The sequence below is a fragment of the Vigna angularis genome, chromosome 11 (genome assembly GCF_016808095.1).
Source record: "Vigna angularis cultivar LongXiaoDou No.4 chromosome 11, ASM1680809v1, whole genome shotgun sequence".
Taxonomy (NCBI): Eukaryota; Viridiplantae; Streptophyta; class Magnoliopsida; order Fabales; family Fabaceae; genus Vigna; species Vigna angularis.
In genome coordinates, this window is record NC_068980.1 from 21,438,902 (window position 1) to 21,457,863 (window position 18,962).

The 18,962-nt window shown below is 33.7% G+C and overlaps 2 protein-coding genes across 8 annotated transcripts; one reads left to right on the forward strand and one right to left on the reverse strand.

Moving 5' to 3' along the window:
• Positions 1-464: 464 nt before the first annotated feature.
• LOC108334234 (uncharacterized) lies at positions 465-5,801 on the reverse strand. Of its 3 annotated transcripts, none has more exons than XM_017569966.2 (4): positions 4,952-5,799; positions 4,103-4,838; positions 775-1,846; positions 465-557 (listed from the first exon to the last, which is right to left on the reverse strand). In XM_017569966.2, the coding sequence occupies exons 1-3, from the start codon at positions 5,338-5,340 to the stop codon at positions 788-790; spliced, it is 2,184 nt and encodes a 727-aa protein (XP_017425455.1). In that variant the 5' UTR covers positions 5,341-5,799; the 3' UTR covers positions 465-557; positions 775-787. The 3 variants fall into 3 exon arrangements, with proteins under 3 accessions (XP_017425455.1, XP_052727165.1, XP_017425454.1); XM_052871205.1 differs by having other exon boundaries at positions 533-1,680; positions 1,771-1,846; positions 4,952-5,801; XM_017569965.2 differs by having other exon boundaries at positions 533-1,846; positions 4,952-5,797.
• A 7,353-nt stretch (positions 5,802-13,154) lies between these two features.
• On the forward strand, positions 13,155-18,739 carry LOC108334459 (protein N-terminal asparagine amidohydrolase). 5 transcript variants are annotated; one of them, XR_008246257.1, is made up of 10 exons: positions 13,350-14,306; positions 14,503-14,679; positions 15,547-15,611; positions 15,696-15,795; positions 15,916-15,954; positions 16,052-16,243; positions 16,497-16,675; positions 16,957-17,076; positions 17,904-18,017; positions 18,408-18,739. XR_008246257.1 is itself a non-coding variant. In XM_052871207.1 (10 exons), exons 1-9 carry the CDS (start codon positions 14,229-14,231, stop codon positions 18,003-18,005), a joined length of 1,056 nt encoding a protein of 351 aa, XP_052727167.1. In that variant the 5' UTR covers positions 13,350-14,228; the 3' UTR covers positions 18,006-18,017; positions 18,408-18,725. The 5 variants fall into 5 exon arrangements, 4 of the variants coding, with proteins under 4 accessions (XP_017425807.1, XP_052727167.1, XP_052727166.1 ...); XM_052871207.1 differs by having other exon boundaries at positions 17,900-18,017; positions 18,408-18,725; XM_017570318.2 differs by lacking the exons at positions 13,350-14,306; positions 18,408-18,739 and adding an exon at positions 13,155-13,343 and having other exon boundaries at positions 17,900-18,263.
• Positions 18,740-18,962: the final 223 nt, after the last annotated feature.

The window sequence follows — 18,962 nt, forward strand, 5'->3', positions numbered from 1 at the left end:
ATAGGGTTGCCCGTTCAATAAAAAAAACGATAGTGGGATTCTAAATCGAGAGATCACTTTATCATATTTTAAATTTAAAATATGGGAGAGGTACAAATTCCAAATATATAGAGACACACAACACACGTTTTCTACTACTAATATAAAATAAAAGTATAACACATTTATAACTTTATTAATTAGATACACGCAATATTGGTAATTGTAAGAAAAATAAAACACCAAATCATAACGGTCAGTATTAAAAAGATAGTTACCCCTTTAGGCGGTTGTTATCTCTAACTTTAAATTTGATCAATGATGTGTTTCGGTATGAGGGTATATAAAAAAAAAAATTCTTGGTTTACAGTCGGATCCAATTGTGAATTAAGTTTTATTTTGAAACTGGATTTGATGAAAGAAGAGTGACGATAACTTTACCAGACATAACTTGAAAAACGTTCAATTGGACACAGAATGCTATATACGTGATGGAATGGACTGGTTGCATCAATTGGGGAGTAAAAAGTAAGTGGTGATCAAAACGAGCACATGCACCTGGCACTGACTATGCTTTCCTGTTAAACCAAAAAATCAAGAAAAGCAGTCCGCGGAAGGACAATGTTGTTACAAGGTTTACCAAATCAAAATACTGTTACATGTACCGGCCAACAGACTACAAGCTACAGCTGATCAATAAATTAGCAGTATAAAACAAAAAAAGAAACCCATGCTTTGGAGATAAAATAATAATAATAATAAATAATATACAGAGGAAGGAAAAGAGAGACTAACTATGAAACTTGAATCATTTCTTGGAACGTTTCTTGGGTCGCTTATCTTTGCCAGCACTAGCACTATTTTCCCTCCCACGCTTTGAACTTCCTGCATTTGTCTCTGCTGCCTTCTTTGGAGGTCTACCAACACTCCTCTTCGACTGAGAGCTGTTCTCAATGTTCTTATTCCTTTTATCCGCAGACCCTGATCCCCCTCCAACGCCATGCCTTGATGCCCTTTCTTTCCCTTTATCCCCTTTTACATTATTCACCATTTTCTTCTGCTCTTTGGCACCAACACCACCTCCACCTCCCTTGCTGCTGCTACTACTTCCTCCTCCTCCGGCACCACCACCTTTCACTGCGTCCACTGAAGTATTTCGCTTTATCCGTTTCAAGAAATCTGCAGCAGCACTCCTCTTCTTGTCTGCCCCTCCCTCTGCTTTGCTCTTCTCTGGTTTAAGACTCTCTGATGGCTTGTTACCCGAGGACCCCGCCTTAGGAGTGGAGTTAGAGGGAAGTTTCTTATTGTTGAGGTTCTTGTTGCTCCTTCTCAGACTTCTCGCTCCAGTGACAGGCTTCTCCTTGGCCTTGGGGGGCTCGTCTTCGTCTGTATCAGAAGAAGAAGGTTTCGTAGGAGGTTTTGAATCAGAAGGTGCCCTTTCCTTCTTGTCGTTGAAGATGGGTTGGTCATTCTTTTGGCCAAAATTGGTCGAGGAAGGTTTCGCTGACATTGTACTGCGTTTGCGGCAAACCAATATGGGACCAGAGGCTTTGTTCTTGGACAAGAGAGAATCTGCTTTGGCTACTGGTATGTTTGGAGGGAGTGAATCGCTCTTCCGGGGGATAGGGTCGGATTGTGCTTGGCCGTGGTTCTTCATCTCGGTGGTGACAAGGCGGTGCAGCTGCCTTGCCGCCTGTGACTCTGGAGAGTCAACGGGGAAGATGACGGTAGCGTTGGTGAACAGGAGGAGGAGGTCGCGGAAGAATGCACTAGTGCATGAGAAATACTGACCTTTCTGGATTCTTGATTGTATGGTTTCCATGTCCAGTGGCTGTTTCACTATGTCTTTGTATCTGTCCGACTCCAGCTGCCACAAGAGACCACACCAAAATATGTTCACTAAATTGTCATAATTGCACGAACCTACATCTAATATCCATTCAAGGTTAAATTTTTAACATGCGAAACAGGTATTTTATCCTGCGAAATCATTGGGCTTTTCGTCAACATGTACAAATACTTATTTTTATTAGCACACGTGTACATATAATGTCCACTCATTAAACATATATGAGTTTCTAAGGTCTAAGGGTTTGGTCAGATTAAAAATTGAATTATTATAATATAGATAAAACATTTGATTACTTGCAATTAATTTTTGGGATATATTTAGCAATAAAAAGATCTTTAAAATAACCATGAGAGGGCGCACACATCTATGACCGCGCTTTTGCTGTTTCAACGAGAAAGGACGAGCACAGGAACAACCAGGGAAAGGGCACAAAAAGCTACCGTCCATTAGTATTTCCACTACCGTACAGATTTTCTTTTTATTATCAAATCCAAACATTAACAGCTTAGTGCCAATTCGGTAACATTCCCGTCCCGTCCAATCCACACATTCGATTAGACAAAGAACATTAAATTGATTACATTTTTTAATAAAATACTAATTATAATTATATTATTATATTAACTTAGTTGATATTTACATTTTTATATAACAGTGGAAACACATCTATATCCACTTTTTATCATAATCATTAAAAATAATAATATAATAAATAAATACTTTTTATGATTTTATTCTAGGCAGTTAATTAAAAAATAATTATACAATTTAAACAGGAAAAATAAATTTATTCATATTAAGAAAGATAAGTATAATTTTATTATAGATAATTAATTAAAATTTAAAAGTAAATTTATAAAGTAAAATAATAAAATAATTTATATTAAGAAGGGTATTAATATTAATAAAGATAAAATAGGTAAAAACATGTAGACAAAAAAAATGTCATGAGGCAGTTACAAAACTAATAATCTCTATCAAATAGGTATAGATGCATTCTAAATGGATAAATAAATATCATTACAAAATTATTACTCTATCTGTCGAAATTCATTATTCATAAATATATAATAAAGGAAAATAGATGTTTAGAAAGAAAAAAAAAAGTAAACAGTGAATGAAAAATGCAAATAATAACTTGCAATAAACACGTTTACTCTAAAAAACAGAAAGTATCCAAATTTAATATTCAGAGAAGACACAGTTGGATGACAACGACTCGTGAACAAACACGTCACCGCCGCGAAGCATGGGCGCAAGAAAAGGGAACGAAAAAGAAAAGTTTAACCAGAATAATAATTAAAAATAAACTTGGTCTTGGTCAAGTTGTTTATTTTGGGTCGTAGTAAATAGGATTTAGCCCAAAAAGCTCTCCTAGTAGTGGGCTTATGACGATTCGGTCTAAAATAATTTGTGAGCTCGTTGCATGCGGCGGCACTCAAATACTGGCTCACAAAACTACATATGGTAATATTGATACTTACTTTCCTTCCCACATTTAGGGTAAAATAAAGTAATTTTCTCGTGGGAGAAAATTAAATTGGCCTTATTGATTCTATTTTGGCCATGGGATAATGAGATGTTATAATAAACATCTTCCAAATTAAAAGACTTCCATGTTTCACATTGAGACCCGACAGATTATACTCCCATGTTCATAATAATGGGCGGGTGTAGAAAGAAATTTATAAAATTATTTATCCAAATAATGTAATTAATTTTACCTTCTGACATATTAATGATATTAAAAATTCATCTCTTTCTTAAAATAAGTGCCATGAAACAATACGAACACGGCCATGTGTCATGCTTATCTACCATTTTCGGCCGTGGGAAACTATCAGATCTTTAACTTCACTTTAGTCTAAGAAAAAGAAACTAGAAATGGATCCTCTCATTCGTTTTTCTCTTTATGATGAAATTGAATATATATCATGCTCTTTCAATTTTTATTTTCGATTCGCTCTTTTCTATTCACAAATTCCATACCCATTAAAACCAATCTGTTTCAAAAGTGGTCCCCTTCCGTTGGACAGTCACGATTTTAAAACCTCTTGCTTGCAATTAAATTTTACTTATTTAAAAAAATATATTTAATTTCTTTTGGTTAATTATTAGTGTAGGAAACATTTTGTATATATTCAACGTGCATGTATTAAAAAAAAGTAATTTGTTTTAATAATAAAAGAATGAAAGATTATTATTATTATTATTTAAAATTTGAAAGAAGTGAATTACCGGTTTTATCCACGAAAATAGTAAATGGAATACCTGGCTCTCAAGACGACTCTCGATTAATGAACAATGCTCATGTCCCTTGATCAACTCCAAAATACCAACCAACGGTTCTGATTTAACCGCTACCTCTTCGTTCTCCGGCAGTGTAGAAGCGCCGCCTCCGCGACCGTCGCCGCCGGAAACATCTTTTCTACGTCGCGTCTTCCTCTTTCGCGTCAAGCTGGCCGAGCTCTGCACTTCGCTGCTCTCCCTCGTCCCTCCCTCCCCGGAGTGAGCCACCGAGTCGTGCAACTCAGACGAGTCATCATCCTGCTCCACCTTCCTCTCGTCACTTGGAGGCACCGACTCACACGTTGGCACCTTCGCCAAGGCATCGTAGCTTCCATTATTCGATTCCTCCCCAACCGGTTTTCCCTTCCTCGCAACCGGGTCCACTTCTTTTGAACCGGTCTGAACCGGATCCGGTTCGACTTTTAACTTTGCATCACCTTCTCCGGTTTTATCAAACCTCGAACCGGTCGAGTTAGACTCGTTAACTGATTGATTCTCCCGGTCGGATTCGTCGCCCGTTGTTGGCAACATCTTGTCAGCGTTTGCGGTTCTCTCCGGTCCGGAATTCGCCGGTCCAACCTCTTCAACTTCTCCACCGGTTTTGTCGTTTTCCGGCCGCACTTCGCCGGGAACCGCCAGATCTGGTTTCTCGCCGTCTTTACCGTCATTCTCTTTCGCTTTCTCCTCCTCCAGCCTCTTCACCTCCAACTGCAGCGACCTTGGTATAAAAAAAACGGACCATTAAAAAAAACAAAAATTAAAGAAAAAGGTAAAATTAGATCTAAAACCTAAAAAGAATAAAATATTATCAGAAGAATTTCGGAGATTTACATAATGGAATCGTCGCGCCGCTGGACCTCGCGGCGGAGCTCGTCAACACGGAGTTTACGCAATTCGTCCAGCCAAGGGACGTGATCGGAGTTGTCCCCGGTGGCTTCGCCGTCATGTTGCGGCGGCGTAACACCGTCGTTGCATTGGTCGGCGAATCGGCGGCTGAGATCGTGAAATTTCTGCTCGCAGTGGCGCGCCGTGGCGAGGAGGCGCGTGGCGCGCGACTGAACCTCCATGGCGACGGTGTCCCAGTCCTTGAAGCCATGGCGGTTCACAGCGAACGCTAGCAACAACTCCTCCCACGTGCCCCACGCCTGGTTATTGTTTTGGTTTTGGTTGTTCTCTCTATCAGGTTCTGCCTCTCCCTTGTGGTTTTGGTGGTTTTCCATACGCTACGAGAAAGAAGAAGGAAAAAGAAAAATATGTTGTGGTTTAACCATAAACTGGCTCTTTCCAACACCCGCCTCCTCTTCAAATCCAATCTCTTAATTATTATTTTTTAAAATAATATTTATTTTGAGAAACTAAATTAACTTTAATTAAATAAAATTAAAAGCAGTCATTAGGGTTTTTTCTTGCTTTTTCCATGGCTTAAGGCTCCTAACAAATCTCTCCTTTGTGGCTTTTGGTTGGTAAAAATCTTCCAACTTCATCGTGTCATGGCTTGGGGGCTGGGGTTTTGGGCGCGGTGGTGGTGCTCTAGTGTTTTGTGTGTGAAGGTTCGAGATTAGAAATTGTAACGTACCAAACCAACACTGTGCACTAACGTCTTCCTTCCACGGGTCTTACTTATCCTCAGCACATTACTCCAATGAAGCACTGAATTGAATTTTGCTTTCTACTTGCGACACTGACCCTTCAAATTGAATCGCCAATTTCTCTCCCTCCTTGTGCTTCGGGTTCTCCTCCAAATTGGACTCTTGACCCGCTTTTGGTTTTTCTTCTACCTTCTGTACTCTTCACTGGCCCAATCTTTAGTACTTCCAATAAAGGCTCTAAAGCCCTGTTGTAATTTAAGTAAAACGAGTTACATGATTCTGTTCTGTCCCTTTTAATAACAAAAAGTTAAACAAATTTTGTGGTTACTGTTTTCAAAACTAAAGTCTTTTTTTAATTATAAATTCATTACAATGTATTGCCATTAATGTTGCCCAGCCCATGTTGCACCATGAATCAGTTTATGGAGGGTTTATCTACTCTAAACCGTATATTATTATTAGTATTCATAAAGTATCCATACACACATATATATATATATATATATATAATACTATTTATTAATTTTCCATTAATAATTAATATAGGGTTAAATATGTTTTTAGTCCCTAAACTATTAGTCGTTTCTGGTTTTAGTCCCTCTTTCAAAATAAGGTACAATTTGGTTCTATTTTTTTGGAAACTTTGGTTTTAGTCCTCGAAAACTAACGCCGTTAAAACCAAAGTTTCGAAAAAAAGAGGACCAAATTGTACCTTATTTTGAAAGAGGGACTAAAACCAGAAACGGTTAATAATTTAGGGACTAAAAACATATTTAACCCATTAGTATACTTAGTTTACTTTAAAACTAAGTTGGTTACTTCAGAAAATCATTCTACAAGTGTTTAAAATTTTCGTATAGTTCCTATTTTCAATTGTGTGATGTAATTAATGGAAAATTTACGACCTTGAATAAGACACTAAATGTAAAAGGAGTCATTTAAAATAATGATAAAAAAAACATTTCATAAAATAGTATTTATAATTTTATATAGAATGTATTAACAAAACCCCACTTATCAATCTGCTAGCTCACTTTAGAGTACTAAAATATTATATCAGGCTGTTCTTACATCTTAAAAAAAAATTAAAAGTGAGACGTAGAATAAAATTATAACCATTTTTGTTCACTGAAATTAATTGACGAGCTTCAAGTAGAAACGAGACAAATTATAATCAGCAAAGTGCGGTGAAACTTTTGAGTGATAGCTTGAGAAACTGGTGGTGTAAGCAATGTTTTTTTGTTCAAAATATAAATTCATTATTTTAACTAAAAATTAAATATGGTTGTAAATTTTGTTTATTAACAAAAGTTCAATTTATATTATTATATTTTTGTTTAGGATTTTATAAATATAAAAAATATATTGATTTTAGCATTTAGTTCATTATTATAAAAATCAAAGTGTATATATATATATATATATATAATTGATTGTTGATTGTATTATTAAAAATTAAATATAATCAGTAGTTATATCAATGGATTAACTTTATATTCTGAAAATTCTTAATTAGTTTTTTCTCTTATATACGCATATACACTTTTAAATCAACTAATTATATATTTAAGAAGTGTTTTTCAATATTACACCAAAATGTACAATGATATATGTTGAACTTTTTTTTGTTTGGAGAACTTATTAATTGAGTATTACACTTGATAAACTTAGTAAAATTTTCTTGCAAAAGTTTAACTCTTTTTTTTTATTTTTACCCATAGTTCAAAATTATATCATTTAATTATAAAGGTTTAATCACTATGATAGTTCCTATTTATGTTGAGTTTTCTTAAATAGGTTTCTTTTTCTCTTTTTTTTTTTTCAATTGGATCCCTAAAAATGCAAAATCAGTACAATTGTGTCCCTGATGTTAAATTGGGTTAACGGGTTAAAATTAAGCCGAGTTGTTAATGTGATGTGGAATCATTAATTGACGTGGCACATTTAGAGCAGGTTACGTGGAATATGTGTAATTAAAAAATAAATAACAAGGGTTTATCAGAATTGAATTTAGGGTATCGCAAAATTAGGGTTTGGGCCTTTCATTTGTGACAGCGCATGGTGGTTTCTGATCGGAATTGGGTTCAGTTTTGGATTTCATGGTGAGACGTGGAGGCTGCTGGGATTTTCTGTGGTTTATGTTGCAAGTTTCAAATGGATTCGTGAAGAAGGAGATTCGAAGGTGAACTCGTGATGAAGAAGAAGATTCGCGATTGGGTTTTCGCGAAAGAGGGTTTCGTGGCAGCGTATTTCGCGATTCTGTTTCTCTGGGTTCTCCTCTCTTTTCAAGTGTTCGCGACTTAGACTTCAATAAGATGAGGAAGATGCAGAAATCTATAATGGCCTAATCGAAGTCACTAAAAGCCTTTATCTAAATGTAGGAGTCAACAACAAAAAAGTCCTTCTGAAGGGCTGGACTTGATGTACTTAAGGATATGCTGCAAAGCCTTATAATGAAATTTATTAGGTGCTTGCATAAATTGGCTTAACAAATTGACAGTAAAACACAAGTCAGGTCTAGTATTGGTAAGGTAAAGTAACTTCCTTATCAATTTGCGATAAGAGTGGGGATTATCTACATAGTTCTTTATTTTACATAGAAAATTTGTATTACTCAGAAAAGGAGTAGAGCATGACTTGCTTCCTAGCATTCATATTTCTTCAAGAATACCCGAAGCGTATTTCCTTTGATAAAGATGAATACCCTTCTTAAACCTAGCCACTTCAAAGATTATGAAGTATTTAAGCTCTCTTAGATTCTTAATTCGAAATTGATGGTGTAAAAGAGCCTTTATGTGATTAATCTCTGTCATAAAATTTCCTACCAAAATAATGTCATCTACATACACAAGTATGACTGTGAAATTTGTTGATGTTTTATCAATGAAGAGAGAATGATCAGATTTAAGAAAACATCAACATATTTCATAGTCCTACTGGCCCGTTTTCTTAGCAGATATAAGAAAGGTGGATGATTTTTTAAACCATTGCCTACTAGCTCGTTTTAGACCATATAAAGACTTAGTCTTCAAACTTGTACTTTTTCATGAACAATTAAACCAGGTGGTTGCTCGATGTAAACTTCTTGATTTAAGTCTCCATGTAGAAAGGCATTATCCACATCAATTTGGTGTAGGAACCAATTCTTTGAGGCAACAAGGGCAAGTAGTAATCTGACAGTAGTGAGTTTGACAACAAAAGAAAAAGTGTTTAAAAAGTTTATTCCTTATTGTTGCGTATATAACCTTTGTCCACTAAGCGGGCCTTATACCTTTCTATGGTGTCATCTGCCTTGTGTTTGATTTTGTATATCCAGGAGGAAGTTGAGTTAAATACCAAGTACCATATTCTTGTAAGGCTTTAATCTCTCTATGCATATCATCCGCTCTCTTAGGGCTGATTTTGGCTTCATCAAAGGAATGAGGTTCACTATTGGAAGTTATAGCCATGGTGTATTTTAAGTGTTTCTCAGACAAGGAGTCATAAGATAAAATGTTAGAGATAGAATAAGGAGTTTTGAAAGCATTTTTTACACATAAGGATTTAGACGAGGATTGATTAACCTGATGTATGTAGTCATTCAAGTATCTAGGGGTGCTTCTAACTCTGATGGACTTTTTGTGATTATGAACTCTTTCACTTTTAGTAGAAATAATGTTGTTGGTATTATAATTTTCATTAGGGTTTTGGCCATTGTTGTTACTCCCAACTAGGCTTTGTTCATTAACAAAGTTATAACTGCATGAAAGATCGTTAAGAAAAATCATTTTATCTTCTTCATTACCGTAGGTTTCCTTATTGCTTTGCTAGCTTTTGTATGGGAAAATATTTTCATAAAAGATAACATTCCTACTTATAAAAATTTCCACAATGTTGATGTCAAACATAATGTAACATTTCATACCATTTTTATAACCAAGAAAAATGCCTTTTCTGGCCCTATGATCTAGTTTATTTATGTTATTTTACAAAGTGGAAGCAAAGCATAAGCAACCAAAGGTTTTTAATTTGAGATAAGTCGAAGGAGTGTCATACATCATATCATAGGGAGTTATGCCATTAAGGACAGAAAAAAGCCTATTTATTAAATATATGGCGTGAAATATAGCATAAGACCAATAAACATTAGGAATATGGATTGAAAAAGCAGGCTACGGGTATGTTCAATATATGCTGGTCTTTACGCTCCACGACAGAGTTTTGTTGGAGAGTTTCAACACAACTTCTTTGGTGGTCAATACCATGAGAATCATACAAAGAAGTAGAGTTAAACTCATGTTCATTGAATTTTTAATGATTTTTACGATTTTATCAAATTGGTTTTTAATTTTTACTATAAAATTATGCAGTAAATCTCTAGTATGACTTTTATTATGTATTAGGAAAGCCTAAGTATGTTTATGACCTTTACAATAAGTATGTTGTAATCATGAACTATAGTATGGAAGTATTTATGACCATGAACATAAGGAATGGAGATAGGCCCATATATCACAATGTATCATTTCAAAGCAATTAGTAGACAAATAATTACTTTTAGGTAAAGGCAATCTATACTATTTGACATAATGACATATACACAAGTAGAATCGGAAGGTGTCTGTACATAAGGGAAATTTTTCCATATCTATTCTATAATTTTGTGTTCAGGGTAGCCTAATTTATAATGCCACATATTAACATTTATACATTCATAAGAGAAAACAAACTTAGGGTTGAAATCTTGGTCAGAAATGGGAAAAGATTGCAAGTAATAGAGGACATTGTAGACATTAGCACATTCAATCAACTTTAAGGTAGAATTGTCCTGTATTTGACACATCTTAGAAGAAAAAGTTAGGGTGTAGTTTACGTTCCTAGTTAAATTTTGGACAGATACTAGGTTGAAAGAAAAATTTTGAATGTATAAGACATTAAAGATAATAAAATATTTTGAAAAATGAATGGTTTTTGCATATTGGGTATTGATAATGAAATTATTTGGCGGTTTAACAGATATGAGTTTGATCTTGTGAAAGGTGACAAAGTGTCTTTTCTCATAGGTCACATCCTTGTGTCTATAATCTAAGAAAACATACCTTGTTTGTCTTCAGTTGTGTTCCTTTATATTTGACTGATGTTATATGAAGAATTATCAATGTTTTCTATCATCTTTAGTAACTTCTACATCTGTTATGGAGTAAAGGAGTTGAATGCAATGTTAATGTTTGTTTGTTTGTTGGGATGTGTCTCTGTGGGGCAAAATCACTCTTGTAAACATTGACAGAGTTTCAGTCACTTTGTCTTCCTCTTTCCTGACTCTTATTGTTGTTACCCTTCTTGTACCACAGTGGATAACCATGTTTAGAGTAGCATTCATCCACGATGTGGTTCATCTTTTGACATTAAGAGCATTGTTTTCTATAATTGGGATTTCTTCCTTTCTTTCTTCCTTGGCCGCAAGATCCAGAACCACGTCCATGAGACCTGCAGGTCTATTCTAGTTTCCAGTGATTCTGTTTGTCAACAGTGTTTGCCAAAATCTTGGTTTCAATGTTTTGATTGGTGAAGCCAAAAACTTGTTTTTCTTGCCTTTCTTTGCATGATGAGAGTTGACACAATTGATGTTGGGAAAAGACTCCATTAACGAGATTTGTGTTCTCATAGTGTTATAAGTGTCATTTAGGCCCTTTAGGAAACAAACAACATGTTCCACTTCTCTATATTTAAGGGAGATTTTAGACAAATCACAACTATAAGGGACATCACAAGTACAACATGGTATGGGTCTAAGAAACTCTAATTCTTCCCATAGGATCTTCAAATTAATAAAGAACTGACTTATGCTTCTTTCTCCCGCGGTTTAATAGGGTGAATGTCTTGAAATAAGTATGAAATCTTGAAATAATCACCTTTTGAAAATGTTTCTTTTAGTTCATTTCATAATTCTTTAGCATCTTCTACATATATGACACTTTCTGCAATCTGTAAAGAAAAGGTATTGATAATCCAAGATAGGACTATTATTTTACATCTTTCCCAAACATCAAATAAGGGATAATTTCTTTGAGGTTTATTGATTCTTATATCTATGAATTTGATCATGTTCTTGGAGAGAAGGACTCTTCTCATGTTTTTGTCCCAGGAAGCATAATTGATTTCATTTAAAACTTGAGAGATGAGAGTGAGGCTTGAATTTTCCCCAAGATGCAGGTAGAAGGGGTTGGAAGAGTTGATAGACTGATCCTTATGCTCCATAATACCCATAACGAAAGAAAAATAAGTTAAACACTAGGATTCAAAGAACTTTGACCCAATAGAGACAGAGTAAGCAACAAACCTCTTTTGATATCATAACAGAAATGGTATTAGGGTGAAAGGCAAGAGCGGATAAAACAATTATGGTAACAACGAAGGAAATAAACATGAATGTCAAGAGAAAACTGAAACCGACAACAAGGAAAACTGAAATTTCTTTGAAAGTTTTTTATAGAAGTTGTTAATTTCTTTTTACAAGAAAGAAAAGGAAAACCTTAGATTCTTGCAAAATAGAAAAAAAAGGTAAAAACTCGAAAACCTAACTTACCACGTATCTAACAAACTAATTATTGCTTCTAAGAAATAATCTCAACCAACATAACCATCCAGATAAAAAAAATATATAATGACTTTCAAACCCTAGAGATATATAAAAAAAAACCTTTAAAATAAATAGACAAATATGGTAATATATCTGTCTAATTTTATTTTTAATTATCGAATCAATTAAGCCTGTTTGCTTTTCAAAAATTACTATCACTCTGTATTTCGTTTTTAAATATATTTTCAGTTGTGTATAAATAATTTATTTCTTCACTTTGTAATTCATTCCATTATTATCTACTTATACCTTATTTCTTTCTAATATGTTATACATTCTATTACTAATATATACATACCTATAACCACTAAAAAATTAATTACATGAACAAATACAATTTATTCAATTTTTCACATTAACAAATACAATTTATTCAATTTTTATAAATATTTTTTTAATAAATTTCAATACCTATTCTATTTTAAGAATTTTAAAAATTTCTATTAACAAATTTGATATTTTGCTATATTTTAAATTTTTTATTTTTTTTAATAATATTTTTTTTTCTAAACAAAATTTTATATTTCAAACAAAAAACATAAGAAAAACTGTGTATATAGTAGAAGAGTATGGTTCATGTGCATATTATAACAAAAAGATGAGAAAGAGGCTACTGAAAAAAAAATTCTTTTATTTTAGTCCTCTTGTACCGAATCATATTAATTTTAGTCTTTCAAATGTATTTAAACTGCTTCTCATAAAAAGTGTGATATACTTCAAAATTAGAGTATTAAAATAAGGTATTTTTTTTTAAAAAGAAACAAACTATAACAAATTAGACAAACATAAACAAATGTTATGCATCCTAGGTTTTACTCCAAACAAAGAAACAAACATTTGTCATTGACCCACTGAATAAAACAACTGCTCCATCAGCTTGTTTTGAACGCCAACCAAAGCTCACTTTCTTTTGTTTCTTCCTTCTGTGATTAGTTCGCATCAATCCCCAGAAGCCATGATATTTATTGATGGCCATTCATTCTCTATTCCTTCATCCTCACCATCTCAACCTCAGGTCCCTCTTTCTTCCTCTATCAGTCTTTCATCCATTTTCCTTTTCGTGATAATGTAGTGAGAAAACAAATTATTGCACTGCATCATTCTTTACTCACTTTTCTTTTGACTATATATGTTACTAATATTTTTAGTTTTTAATTAATTGGTGGAATTCTCTGGTGGGCATGCTTTGTTTGGTATTCACATTCTTGTTGACTTATTCTTCTGATAAAGTTTACTTGCTTTAGAAGGAGCACAATCATAGAAGAAAACTTGAAAAGTGTGAGTGAGATCCATTTCTTTAGGAACTCTTCCGAGCGATGTCAGTTTTAGGTTTCGATTATTTAGTTTTGTAATTTAGAGTCTTTTTTTTTTAAGTTTTAGTTTCTAAATTTGAAGTCCAAAGCACATAAATCAGTCACGATTTGTAATTCTGAGTTAATTGGGTGAGATAGAGGTGGCCATAGTGGCAGTGGCAGTAATGGTGGTTGTTGTTTTGGATGGGTATTTTTCAGATTGATAAAGTAAGTTATATGGTTTACCCCTAAGGACCGAAAATCAAAGCTACTTTTAGTTCAAGGAATTGAATTAAAAGTGTTTCCAATTTGCATTCAAAAAAGGCAAAAAACTGAAAACTTATGACATCCCTGAATAGGCCTTAGCTCAATCTTCTTTAGCAATTGTCTGTGTTGTTTGGGTTAAATGATATTTGGACCAGTGATATTTTGTTTAATGGTATGATTCATTCATTAGTTTAAGATGGAGAAAATTGAAGGCATGATGAAGAAAACTGAAGGCATGGTGATAGATAAACTAGGGTAAGCTAAAGCTATCAAAAAATAAGAAACAGGCTAAAATTGTATTTCATTTGTGTCCCACACTTGTACAAGCCTGATTGTACTGGATGAAGACCATTAGCCGAGAGGGCCTTTTGACACTTCATTTGGGCCTGTCTGCCTCCTCATTGGGCTTGCTAACACATGTACATATAACAATTTTGTTTGCATGCTTATTATTTCTTAGCTTATGTTTCAATGCATAGCTTCTGAAAAAATGCATGACATTTTGAGTTGTTGTTTGCATGATTGGAAGTTACAAGGTTTGTGATGCAAGTATAAATATGATTTTAGTATCATTCCATAAGCATGTGAAGACCTGCACTCTATGCTTACGAACAGGGAGATGATATTCTACTTGCTTTGGTGGAAAATCCCAATCTGATATCAGCCACAAGTTCTTTTAAGGCTAACCCAGAGAGGAAGTTCTTGGCATCTGATGAGTCTGGTTCAGAGAGATCAAAGTGGGTTTATATATTCCAGAAAGAATATGCTACAGTTGACCCTACCCTCGTTGATGTAACTTTTTAACCCTCTCTAATGTCATTAAGATATTATACATTACTTCAAATGCGACCATTTCTTGTTTACTTTAGTAACGTGTAAAGTTGTAAATTTAATTTTATACCAGTTCACGGTCCATTGTTGTATGCCACTTACAATCTTTTGCATGCAGGTCATTCATACTTAATTGAACTGTAAGCAACATCATCTGTGGAATTTCTTTTTAATATCCTGAATATTCTAGTTCTGCCTTGTATTACATCCCATTTTGTCCATTTTCTGCTTTGTGTATTTCTTTGATCTTTAAAATATGATGCTTTAATTCATGTTTTAGTCTTTATATTACATCAATAACCTCAGGCAGATACTGCTTTCGTAATGTCAATGTTGTTAAATAGCTGCTATAGTGGTGCCTTAGCACTATTGCATTGTGGAATTTCTTGGATCTGCTGTTGTGGCTACTGTGTTTTGCGGCTGACACTCATCCTGCATTCTCTTGTCATTTCTGATGAGTCTCCATCTAATTGAACTTTGAATTAATAGTGTTATTCTTTATGTTTTTTATTTTTATTTGCTTACAACTTAATTTTTGTAAGCATATATATATATATATATATATATGTATGTATGTATGTATTTATATGTGTGTATGTATGTATGTATTTATATGTGTGTGTGTATGTATATTTCAATTACTACGTGAATTCTGCTAATTTGCCTTCAATTTTGTTTGTGATCTTCTTTGATTACACTGAGTAATCTGAGGAATCGGCAAATCTGCCTGTATGATTGGCAATTTATATGTCAATTCATTTTACACAATTTTACTATTCTGTTTTAAAAATGTTATTCATATGCTTCATTTTCCTCCCATATCTCTAGTTTGTTGGCACTGATGAAGCAACAACGTGCGTTGGCCTTGTTATTCGGAACAAAAAAACTAGAATGTAAGGACTAGGAATTTGTGGCTAGACTACAGTATATTAAGTTTCACAATTCTTTTTTTTTATTTTTTATTTCTTTTAATGCAGGACATCAGTTGCTCATATGGATTCGCCAAAAATTGTAGAAATTGGCCTTTCCCAAATGTTATCATCACTTGTTGCAAACAGTCTGGAGACCGAGTTCGAAGTGCTTTTCCTTCTCTTGATCTCTACTTTCTATAGCGGCTTTATGTGATCAATATGTGCAATGATTTCTTTTTGACTTAGATTATCTTCTGAAATAAAAGTTGCTTTGTCCCAACTGCAGGTGCATCTCATAGGGGGGTTTGAAGACGTGTCACTGCAAGTCTGACCAGGGTCTTCTGCTTTGTTTGTGAATTTTCAATTTATAGTTTCCACTCAGACAGTATAATTGTAGTTGGATCGGTTGAACTTTTGTGCAGCAAGGAAATGGTAGTGCAGTATCAGAAAGCCCTGCATATTTGGATGGTTATTCCTTTCCTTTGTGTTCAAAGATTGTTCATACTCTATGGTCAAGAGATGAGAAGTTTCACCTCCAAACGTTCTGTGTTCTTGGACATAATACCAGAAGAGATTCTGATGGAAACACATACCCCTTTTTCAATGGATTTGTGGTCAGCTTCTGCTTTAAACTTTTGTCATTACGTCTGGTTCATTTGCAGTATTTGATAAACCTCTTACTTGCTGCTACATAACCCTTATTAAATAAGAAACCACTACTTAAATCACTTTCTTAACTAATTGATTTTTTTAATATATTCTAAAGATATTGTAAAAGCTGTTGTACACTTTTTAGTGAATAATTACATATATGTTCAAACTTTTGAATGGGATCTTTAACTTCTTCCATTCTATGCATCATTTCAGGTGGAGACTGCATCAGGTATTGTCATCCCAGCTATTTTTGATAGAACTTCTAGATGTCCAGATGAGCTTGTCAGAAGAATACGAGTATCTGTTTCTTATGAAGATGCGAATTGGAAAGAAAAGTTACTAGAAACATATGATTGTGGCTCTGACTGTTTCAAAATTGCTCCTTGTCGCTGGTAACTAATGAAGTTTCATGAATTCATTTTCAAGTTTTGTATGTGGAAAATACTTGTGAAGCCAATGCAGAAATAAAATAATATATGAAGAAAACTCCTGTAAAGTGAGCATTTATTATCGTTTATAGAAAAATAATTTTTCCTAGGTCATTCATGATGTTTAAAATTGTTTTATTGGGAAGTAATGAATTAAATATTTTCTCTGGTTTGATTTGATATTGATTCCCAAAATCCTTTCTCTTCCATTCTGATACACTGATGCTTGCTGGTTGCTTATCTAGGACTCTTCGTCAATATCATATTGCTCTTTCACTTCTGAACTGTTCTGATTTGGAAATTCTTTCAACATGTTCAACTTCACCTACTGCTGAGGCGCCAGATTTTGTGGATAATTTACGAAGGTAAAACATATGGTTGATTATAACTTTATGTATTTCAACCTATCATCTTATTTCAAAATTCTGATAGAGGATTAAAAGTATATGTGAGAAAGAATAAAGGCGGGAAGTAGAGAATTCAGTTAGGAGTTAGTTAGAATAATAGGAGAGTATAAATAAAGAGTTGAGTGAAAAGGGCGGGATTATCAGAATTGTATTTTGTTTGTTGAGTTTACTGGAACTTAGTCCAGTGGAGGGAGATCTGGCTTCCTTGGGTGTTTGCGATAAGTTGTATAATTGAATTCATTGAATAAGACGAGTTTATTCAGTAGCTTGGGTCTGTTTTGTGGGAATCATACGTGTTACTGACTTCTGGATTAAAGAAGTCCAACAAATTCAATGCCATCATCCAATCAGTATATGCAACCATACCTAGTCAGGATGAAAATATGTCGTTGTTGTCTTCAGATGATATTTGGAATCATAGTTTTTTAAGATGTTCTTGAAAGATTTTCTTTATTTTATACTTAAATGAGCAGTCTAATTTACACTCTATTTTTTTCTGACAAAAGAAATAAAAAAGAATCTTGTTGCTGCAATTAATTTCAACTGTAAAACTTCAAAAGTTTTTTCATTCATTGCCTTGGTTAATCTTCATTTGTCTTCGAAGATGCTGAAATTGAAACTTTTGGCTCTAATTAAGATTGTAACTATCTGCACTTTTCTATGCAAATATATTCAAATTATTAGATCATATTTGAATCTATGTGCAGCTTATTATTTCCTAGACTTTCATATTTGCATAAACATCACGAGATAATAATAATAATAACAATCTCATACTCAGGCAGTGGACTTATTTGATTGTGCACCCACACTGGACAGAAACTTTTCCTATGAAGCAGCCGCGCACTTTTGCTAGAAGTTCTGATGGAAAGTGGATAAGGTGTTAATGACATTCCAAGGTGGCTAAGGCTAATCCATTTCAATAATGATTTAGCTTGTTATTGAAAGATTTATTTGTCATTCATGGAAGTTATCGAATTGCAGTCAAGTGGTTTATAGTGTCTTAGTTTTAAACTAATATAGTATGTGAAATTAGCATTGTTTCGAAAAGAATTTATGCTAAGAAGAACATTAGGAATATGATATTGCCGGAAGTTCCTAGAAACTGATAAGTGCAACAAAAATAGAGTGAAGATTAGCCATTATTTTTAAAGTTCTATCATAAGTTCAAGATATGGTAAGAAAAACATGTTCTTTAATGCATTATTTCAGACACAGTTTCTTATTGATTGAAATTATTAGGACTTAAAATACTATGAGAGAATCACTTTCTTCTGAATGTGTTTCAGCTAATGAATATGTTGAAAAACTTTATGCATTCATGATGTATTGAAGAATGCAGATGGCAACATCCAAATCACTATCACAAGGAGCATTGAGGAATTAATTTATCACACTGATTATAAATGTGATGTTTGGCCTAGTAATTAAGATAGTTCAGTCTTCACACAAGTTGAGTTTTCACACTTTTTCTATTTACCACCAAAGAGTTCGAGATTATGATCATAGAAGTGTCACTAGGTAGCAATCAAGCTGTTAATATCAAGTGTATTTAAATCATACTTTCTCTATGAAATGACTACCAAAGAAGGATTGAAAAATATCAACGGCCAAGAAATGAGTTACTTTTAAGTCTTTCATCTGAAATGGATTGTGATTATAATTACTAGTCATGACCATGGCATCAACATTAGACATAAGATAAATGCAAAGGCCAAATGGAGATCTAAAAGAAAACATAGTGACCAGAACCAATCATATGAACAAAGAAATGAACTTATTTGAGCCATTTAAAAAAAAAATGTACCCATGATAAAGACCATAGATTTGAATAGAGGTATCAA